At 49.0% G+C, this 8,777-nt stretch overlaps 1 protein-coding gene across 5 annotated transcripts; it reads right to left on the reverse strand.

The window, feature by feature from the left end:
- Window positions 1-213: 213 nt before the first annotated feature.
- LOC138672544 (uncharacterized) lies at window positions 214-7,957 on the reverse strand. Of its 5 annotated transcripts, none has more exons than XM_069760617.1 (3): window positions 7,771-7,954; window positions 1,326-1,745; window positions 214-882 (listed from the first exon to the last, which is right to left on the reverse strand). In XM_069760617.1, exons 1-3 carry the CDS (start codon window positions 7,855-7,857, stop codon window positions 343-345), a joined length of 1,047 nt encoding a protein of 348 aa, XP_069616718.1. In that variant the 5' UTR covers window positions 7,858-7,954; the 3' UTR covers window positions 214-342. The 5 variants fall into 5 exon arrangements, with proteins under 5 accessions (XP_069616718.1, XP_069616719.1, XP_069616720.1 ...); XM_069760618.1 differs by lacking the exon at window positions 7,771-7,954 and adding an exon at window positions 3,474-4,421; XM_069760619.1 differs by having other exon boundaries at window positions 356-882; window positions 1,307-1,745; window positions 7,771-7,957.
- Between the last annotated feature and the right edge of the window lie 820 nt (window positions 7,958-8,777).

The raw sequence follows: 8,777 nt of genomic DNA on the forward strand, positions 1-8,777 counted from the left end.
AAGGTTTTATTTAACACACTTCTCTCTTTGCGTCTGGAGGAGAGAAGGTTTTTCCACCAACATAGAAGAGGATTCTTTACTGTTAGGGCAGTGAGAATCTGGAATTGCTTGCCTGAGGAGGTGGTGATGGCGAACTCAGTCGAGGGGTTCAAGAGAGGCCTGGATGTCTTCCTGGAGCAGAACAATATTGTATCATACAATTATTAGGTTCTGTAGAAGGACGTAGATCTGGGGATTTATTATGATGGAATATAGGCTGAACTGGATGGACAAATGTCTTTTTTCGGCCTTACTAACTATGTTACTATGTTACACTATATTCACAAGACAATAAAAAAAAATTTATGTAAAAAAAAAAAAAAAAAAAAAAAAATCACAATTCGTGATACGCCGAATCTTCAGTTCGATAATTCTGGTGCCTGATGGGCGAAGCCATGTGAGAAGGTATGGGCGTGTAGGAGAGTTAGGGGGTGGCGGGCCGAAGTGGGAAACGGGGACATTGTGGCGTATTGGTGACTGTGACCAACCATTAAAATATGACGACTCTGTCCGCTGCATTGGCCGGGAACAGACCAAACGAGTGTGTTCATCCAAATTGCCATCAGTACCCTTGTTAACAGCTTCCAAAATTAGACGCTCCGTTAGTGTTCTTTGCCTCTCGTCCATTTTGGCCAGTTTGTCTACTATGTAGTGTCCAAAACCCTGCAACGCAGGGCTGACATTGTTCGTTAACGCCTGTTTGGCCAGGCTCAACAGTTCAAGGGAGACGTCTGAGGTGGCTTTACGTTTCCTTGAACCTTGCCTCCATTGAGTCCTGGCAGGTGCAGCCTCCACAATTTGACTCGTCGAGCAGTCCTGTGCACAGTCCTGTGCACTGTCCTCCTTGGGGGAATAAAAAATGAAGTTATTAACACGACAAAAAAAAAGTTTAGCCACCCTAACCGCATCCAAACTATATATTCGTATTCATGCAAAAAGGCCGTAATATATGTTTATATTAGTAATATTATTTAACATTCCCATTTATTTCTTACTTTGCACTACACTGTTCCGACTGCTAGGGGAACCTGATTAACATTTTGTCGAAATAGTCTCACCAAGAATACTTATCTGCAGCTGGAAGCGATACTATTTTCTATATTGTTTAGATGGTATGGGTTATGAAGGTCGCCATATAATACTTTACTGCGACAGGGTTACTTATGTGTACAGGAAAGTGTTATAACTTCTAATTGATGGGATAATCAGAAGGATAAAACTGAAAATGCTGATAAATTATATGTAATTATAGGACACATTGGTGAACCTGTAGTGCAAAGAGGTACTTGTTGCCCTTGAGAGTCCTGCTCGACGAGGTTCTCTGATACAGTCTGTTCCACAGGTGCCAACGAGCGAAAACACGTCGATGTCCGTGGCACCTCTTGGTCCCTAAGAAAATTCATATGTTCAAAGTACCAGAGCTTAGGCACGTACACCTCTTCCGTGGAAGCTCCGGACTTTGTAGTGTGCAGGACCTTATTAAGCTCCTTCCTCCACACCGTGCGTAGCGCCTGAATTTTCTTCTTAATAACCGCTTCGTTGGCTTGCTCTTCTGGTGCATGGAGATGGTAAAATTCAATGAGCTTTGAATATCCCTCCTTCCTCTTTTCCCTGTTGCAATACTCCGGAGATTTAATCTTCCAGAGGCAGGGAAAAGACTGGTAGATCTCTATGAAATCCCGGATAAATTCTACGCGATTTGACATCTGAAAAATAATTTTAAAAAAAGTTAGGCGTTTGACAAAGAGTACTTTAAACACTACTTTTACCAGTGTACCATCCGCTTTGCTTCAGCGGCGGCACAAAGCGCTCATGCCGACCATACATTGTTCCATCTGCCACGCCCTAGGCCACCATAACCCAAACAGCGTACCACCCGCTTCACTACAGCAGCCGCACAAAGCACTCATGCCGACCATACATTGTTCCATCTGCCACGCCCTAGGCCACCATAACCGAAAACAGCGAACCACCACATACATACAAGCAGCAGAGCAAATCCCATCCACCACGCCACAGCCCATCAGAACCCAAAACAGCGTACCATCCGCTTCGCTACAGCAGCCGCACAAAGCGCTCATGCCGACCATACATTGTTGCATCTGCCACACCCTAGGCCACCATAACCCAAAACAGCGTACCACCCGCTTCACTACAGCGGCGGCACAAAGCGCTCATGCCGACCATACATTGTTCCATCTGCCACGCCCTAGGCCACCATAACCCAAAACAGCGTACCACCCGCTTCACTACAGCAGCCGCACAAAGCACTCATGCCGACCATACATTGTTCCATCTGCCACGCCCTAGGCCACCATAACCGAAAACAGCGAACCACCACATACATACAAGCAGCAGAGCAAATCCCATCCACCACTCCACAGCCCATCAGAACCCAAAACAGCGTACCATCCGCTTCGCTACAGCAGCCGCACAAAGCGCTCATGCCGACCATACATTGTTGCATCTGCCACGCCCTAGGCCACCATAACCCAAAACAGCGTACCACCCGCTTCACTACAGCGGCGGCACAAAGCGCTCATGCCGACCATACATTGTTCCATCTGCCACGCCCTAGGCCACCATAACCCAAAACAGCGTACCACCCGCTTCACTACAGCAGCCGCACAAAGCGCTCATGCCGACCATACATTGTTCCATCTGCCACGCCCTAGGCCACCATAACCCAAAACAGCGTACCACCCGCTTCACTACAGCAGTCGCACAAAGCGCTCATGCCGACCATACATTGTTCCATCTGCCACGCCCTAGGCCACCATAACCGAAAACAGTGAACCACCACATACATACAAGCAGCGGTGCAAATCCCATCCACCACGCCACAGCCCATCAGAACCCAAAACAGCGTACCATCCGCTTCGCTACAGCAGCCGCACAAAGCGCTCATGCCGACCATACATTGTTCCATCTGCCACGCCCTAGGCCACCATAACCCAAAACAGCGTACCACCCGCTTCACTACAGCAGCCGCACAAAGCGCTCATGCCGACCATACATTGTTCCATCTGCCACGCCCTAGGCCACCATAACCGAAAACAGCGTACCACCCGCTTCACTACAGCAGACGCACAAAGCGCTCATGCCGACTATACATTGTTCCATCTGCCACGCCCTAGCCCACCATAAGCCACAACAGCGTACCACCCGCTTCACTACAGCAGCCGCACAAAGCGCTCATGCTGACCACACATTGTTCCATCTGCCACGCTCTAGCCCACCAGTCACAACAGCGTACCATCCGCTTTGCCTCAGCGGCGGAACGAAGCGCTCATGCCGACCATACAGCGTTCCATCTGCCACGCTCTAGCCCACCAGTCACAACAGCGTACCATCCGCTTCGCTTCAGCGGCGGAACGAAGTGCTCATGCCGACCATAAGCGTTCCATCCACCACGCCCAAGCGGTTTTACATACCTCGAAGCTGCGGTGCAAAGCGTGGAATAGTCTGGGAAATACAAAATCCGACGTCCAGGTCTACCAAGTGTCCAAGTACAAAGTGAAGAAAGGAAATTTTGAAAGCTGTGAGGTGGCATTGGGAACAATAGCGCTCAGGTGACAAATTTTCCAACCAATTGTGTGCACAGAACCTATGGCCTATCAGCACATTAGCTAGCAGCACAACACGCCCCTAGTGAACAACGTCACGCACAGATTATGCAAAATGTGCTCTGAATTGTCTTGTGTGCCATGACCGTACGACTGTCCCATACGACTTCTACATTGCAAATACGTCATGAAATTATCGCTCCAGCGCCGTGCATCGCGAAGTGTGACCGCAGTCTACGATGCTGGAGCGATAATCGAGCGACGATGTAACGTCACGAATCGTGCCGTCGTAGCGATCAAAATTGCACTGTGTGACGGTAACTTAAGCCTACAGGCAAACACTAACCAGGCACACAGGGGTTAACAGTCTGGGATAAAAGAAAATTACAATTATATAAATACACTCACAAAACAACACAGTGGTAAAGAGGCGAGTAATAGGGGGCACAAACCAACTGGGAGAGGATGAGGATACACACGCAAACCAACCGCACACTGAAATTTATTTCATTTGGATTTTATGTCACACCAACACAAAGTAGCGAGTATTTGTGAAGTGTAAAGGAAATGATCCAGGTTTTTCTAATTATTTTAAAAATATAAATTGCAGAAGCTCAGGTGTTGCAGCCATGTTTTTGAAAAGTCTTTTTTACCGGCTGTATGATTTTATACCTTCAAAAATTCAGCTGGAAAATAAACCTTCTTCTGGAATCTTCATACATGCCTCCTACAGTCAAGTTAAAGGGAACCGGTCACCCCCAAAATGGACGGTGAGCTAAGCCCGTAGATAAGCCCCTGATGTATCCTGAAAGATGAGAAAAAGAGGTTAGATTATACTCGCCTGGGCGGGTGGTCCGATCCGATGGGCGTCGCGAACCGGTCCGGGGCCTCCCATCTTCTTACGATGACATCCTCTTCTTGGCTTCACGCTGCGGCTCCAGCGCAGGCGTATTTTGTCTGCCTTGCTGAGGGCAGAGCAAAGTACTGCAGTGCGCAGGCGCCAGGAAAGGTCAGAGAGGCCCAGCGCCTGTGCACTGCAGTAATTTGCTCTGCCCTCAACAGGGCAGACAAAGTACGCCTGCACCGCTGCCGTGGCGTGACTACAAGAAGAAGACGTCATCTGATGAAGATTGGAGGCCCCGGACCAGACCGCGACGCCCATCGAACCGGATCAGCATTAGGACCGCCCCTGGGTGAGTATAATCTAACCTCTTTTTCTCATCTTTCAGGATACATCAGGGGCTTATCTACAGCATTACAGAATGCATTACAGAATGCTGTAGATAAGCCCCTGATGCTGGTGGGCTTAGCTCATCTTCGATTTTGGGGGTGACAGGTTCCCTTTAAAACTATCTGAGGACATCAGGGTGAGTCCAAATGAAAACCTTATTTTCTGTATACACAGAATTGCAGTATCACCTACATAATGTGTGTACAGCAGTCTACATACATTAAAGGTGATACTAGATTGTGAGCCTTCGTGGGCAGGGTCCAATCTCCTCCTGTACCAGTCATGACTATGTATACCCCTTTTCACATACATATGCATATATATATTTATACCGTATATACAGTTGTGCTTAAAAGTTTACATACCCCGCCACCAAAACTTTTTCTCATCTCATGGTTAGTGGTTGGGTGAAGCCATTTATTATCAGACTACTGTGTTTTCTCTTTTTAAATCATAATGACAACTCAAAACATCCAAATGACCCTGATCAAAAGTTCACATACCCTGGTGATTTTGGCCTGATAACATGCACAAAAGGTGGCAAGTACCACTCCTCCTGTCCTGTATATACACACTGCACAGTACCACTCCTCCTGTCCTGTATATACACACTGCACAGTACCACTCCTCCTGTCCTGTATATATACACTGCACAGTACCACTCCTGTATATATACACTGCACAGTACCACTCCTCCTGTCCTGTATATATACACTGCACAGTACCGCTCCTCCTATCCTGTATATACACACTGCACAGTACCGCTCCTCCTATCCTGTATATACACACTGCACAGCACCACTCCTCCTATCCTGTATATACACACTGCACAGCACCACTCCTCCTATCCTGTATATACACACTGCACAGCACCACTCCTCCTGTCCTGTATATATACACTGCACAGTACCACTACTCCTGCCCTGTATATATACACTGCACAGTACCACTCCTCCTGTCCTGTATATACCCACTGCACAGTACCACTCCTCCTGTCCTGTATATATACATTGCACAGTACCACTCCTCCAGTCCTGTATATATACACTGCACAGTACCACTCCTCCTGTATATATACACTGCACAGTACCACTCCTCCTGTCCTGTATATATACACTGCACAGTACCACTACTCCTGCCCTGTATATATACACTGCACAGTACCACTCCTCCTGTCCTGTATATACCCACTGCACAGTACCACTCCTCCTGTCCTGTATATATACATTGCACAGTACCACTCGTCCTGTCCTGTATATATGCAGCGCCCCAGAGACCTGGTCGTTGCAGTATGGCCCCAAGGCGAGTAGCGGTACGTCCGATGGCACTAAAGAGTTATCCTGACCAGGTATCACCAGAACACATTACACTTCACACTCCGGCCACTAGGGGGAGCAAAAGGCTTTATTTACTGGGCCTCTCCTCACACTGGTAAAACTAGGGGCTGGGGAGGAAGTTAGTGAGAAGCTGACTGGGTTGGAACCAGGCAACATCCCGTGGCAGGGGGTGTTGCAGGGAGAAGGCGTGGGAACCTGGCAGGTGCCTAGCGACAGAACAGAACGTTACGGAACCGCGCCTGCACACCTTGCGGCGGTATCCTAAGGAAGAGACAAGAGGGGAAGAATTTTGTGGAACAGTGTAAACGAGATCAGCACCAAGGAGAGCCAGTAAGAGTCGTGCTGAGAGAGGAAGGCAGCATCTTACTGAGGCGCATAGTCGGTGGCCGGATCACCGTAGGAGTAACTGACTTCACGCATTACTTCAAATTCCGCTGGACAGTCAATTATAGGTTGGCTGTCTACCTTCTACACCTACGAAGACATAGGGACAACATTGGGAGAGGGGCGTCTCTAGGGTCCCGGAAGACCTCCAAGCCTTCCCGTCAAACGGGTCGAGTCCTAGCCATAACATATCTGGGGGACGTTAGAAACTAGCAACATCTGGAACCAAAGAACGAGAGAGAGAGAGAGAAAGCTGTATAGAACGAACGAAGGAGAACAGCAGTTGTGAGGACTATTCCGAATGCTCAGCAGGGTAGGACTACAACACACAGGCGCTATTGGTAGGCAACGATTTCCATCTGCGAGGGAAACTCTGAATGTGCCCATCGGACCGGCTGGTCTCTGATAGCCCGGTTGAACGTGCTCTGGACTGAGTGTACTGAAGCCTTCAGTAAAGAGGTAAAGAGACTGCAACCCTGTGTCCTCGTTATTGCCTGCACCTCACACCATCACAATCTACCTTACTGGGAAGCCCTGGGGACATACTTCACCTGTGGGAAGGTATACCATCCAGCTGCCATTCCATCACCCCAGCGGACCCCACAGCAGCGTCGGTCACCCTGACCGAACACCACAGGTGGCGTCACGAACTCCTGACAGACTGTACTACCACCTTCATTGGACGCCCCTTAGCAGGGTCGCGGACCGGGTCCAGCCACCGTGACAACCTCAGAACCGAACCAGAGAGGCCCGGTACCGAAACGTCGTGGCCCTGTGTCTGGGGGCGATCCATATACACATTGCACAGCACCACTCCTCCTGTCCTGTATATATACACTACACAGTACCACTACTCCTGTCCTGTATATACATATTGCACAGTACCACTCCTCCTGTCCTGTATATATACACTGCACAGCACCACTCCTCCTGTATATATACACTGCACAGTACCGCTCCTCCTGTCCTGTATATATACACTGCACAGTACCGCTCCTCCTATCCTGTATATACACACTGCACAGCACAACTCCTCCTGTCCTGTATATATACACTGCACAGTACCACTCCTCCTATCCTGTATATATACACTGCACAGCACAACTCCTCCTGTCCTGTATATATACACTGCACAGTACCGCTCCTGTCCTGTATATATTGTAGCATGGCTAACGGGTGTGTGGTCGACGGGAGGTATGTGTCACATAGGTACCTTGTCGCTGTAATGTAGCCCGGAATATTTCTTTGTTACACATAACCATATTTGTGTTTCAGGACCTGTGGTGATGTCAGACCACATGGCTAATCATGTGATAGGTTACTGGGTGTGGTTAGTCCTATATAAGTCAGGCTAATGCTTAATACAGCAGATATGTGTGGAGGTGAAACCCTCCTGAGTGTGTTACGGCTTCAGGACTGAGCCGGATAAACTGGACACTTGTTTTTCTTTGCCTGAACCAAAGGCTATTTGCTTTCTGTTGTTTTGCCAAATGGTTTATGAAGCAATAAACAAACTTTCAAGGAACACGTCTCCTGAGTGTCAGCCGTCGCAGCTGAGTGAGTGGAACCCCTACAATTGGTGGAGAATGTGGGCAGCGGTCCCAGCAGAGACGTAAGTCCATTGCTTAATGTCCTGGGTCAAGTCTGTTGCAAGTCAGCAAGCATCGCCAGGGAAAATGGAGGACCTGCTGAAACGTTCAGTTACAGTCACAGCAGGAGCAACGGCAGAGCCAGCAGGAGCAAAGGCAGCAAGAGACCAACAGGCTGTTGATGCAGCAAATACAACAGAGCCAGCAGGAGCAACGGCAGCAGATGCAACAAAGCCAGCAGGAGCAACGGCAGCAGATGCAGCTTCTGGCAACCGCCATCCAGGGCAAGATGAGCACCCCAACCCCAGGTCTGGCTGATGACGCCCACGTCCGGAAGACGGTAAGACGCGCATTGCAGAAAATGACCCCCGGGGATGATGTTGAGGCCTTCCTAACAGTGTTTGAGAGGGTCGCTGAGAGGGAAAAACTTCCGCCAGAGCAGTGGGCAGAGGTATTGGCGCCATACCTGACAGGAGAACCCCAGAAGGCGTACTATGATTTGACCTTGCAGGATGCCAAGGAGTATCACAAGTTGAAAGCCGAGATTCTCGCACGTTTGGGGGTGACACTGACTGTCAGGGCACAGCGAATTCACTGCTGGGCCTATCACCGGGACAAACCACCTCGTTCC

The sequence above is a fragment of the Ranitomeya imitator genome, chromosome 3 (assembly GCF_032444005.1).
Source record: "Ranitomeya imitator isolate aRanImi1 chromosome 3, aRanImi1.pri, whole genome shotgun sequence".
NCBI classification, from domain to species: domain Eukaryota; kingdom Metazoa; phylum Chordata; class Amphibia; order Anura; family Dendrobatidae; genus Ranitomeya; species Ranitomeya imitator.

Excerpts from the sequence above, each read along its gene's own strand:
- LOC138672544 (XM_069760617.1), bottom strand. The coding sequence starts at position 7,857 with ATGTGGTCTGACATCACCACAGGTCCTGAAACACAAATATGGTTATGT. Across the intron at positions 1,746-7,770 it reads GGCTACATTACAGCGACAAG|ATGTCAAATCGCGTAGAATT; the intron begins GTACCTATGTGA and ends ATTATTTTTCAG. Across the intron at positions 883-1,325 it reads AGGACTCTCAAGGGCAACAA|GAGGACAGTGCACAGGACTG; the intron begins GTACCTCTTTGC and ends TATTCCCCCAAG.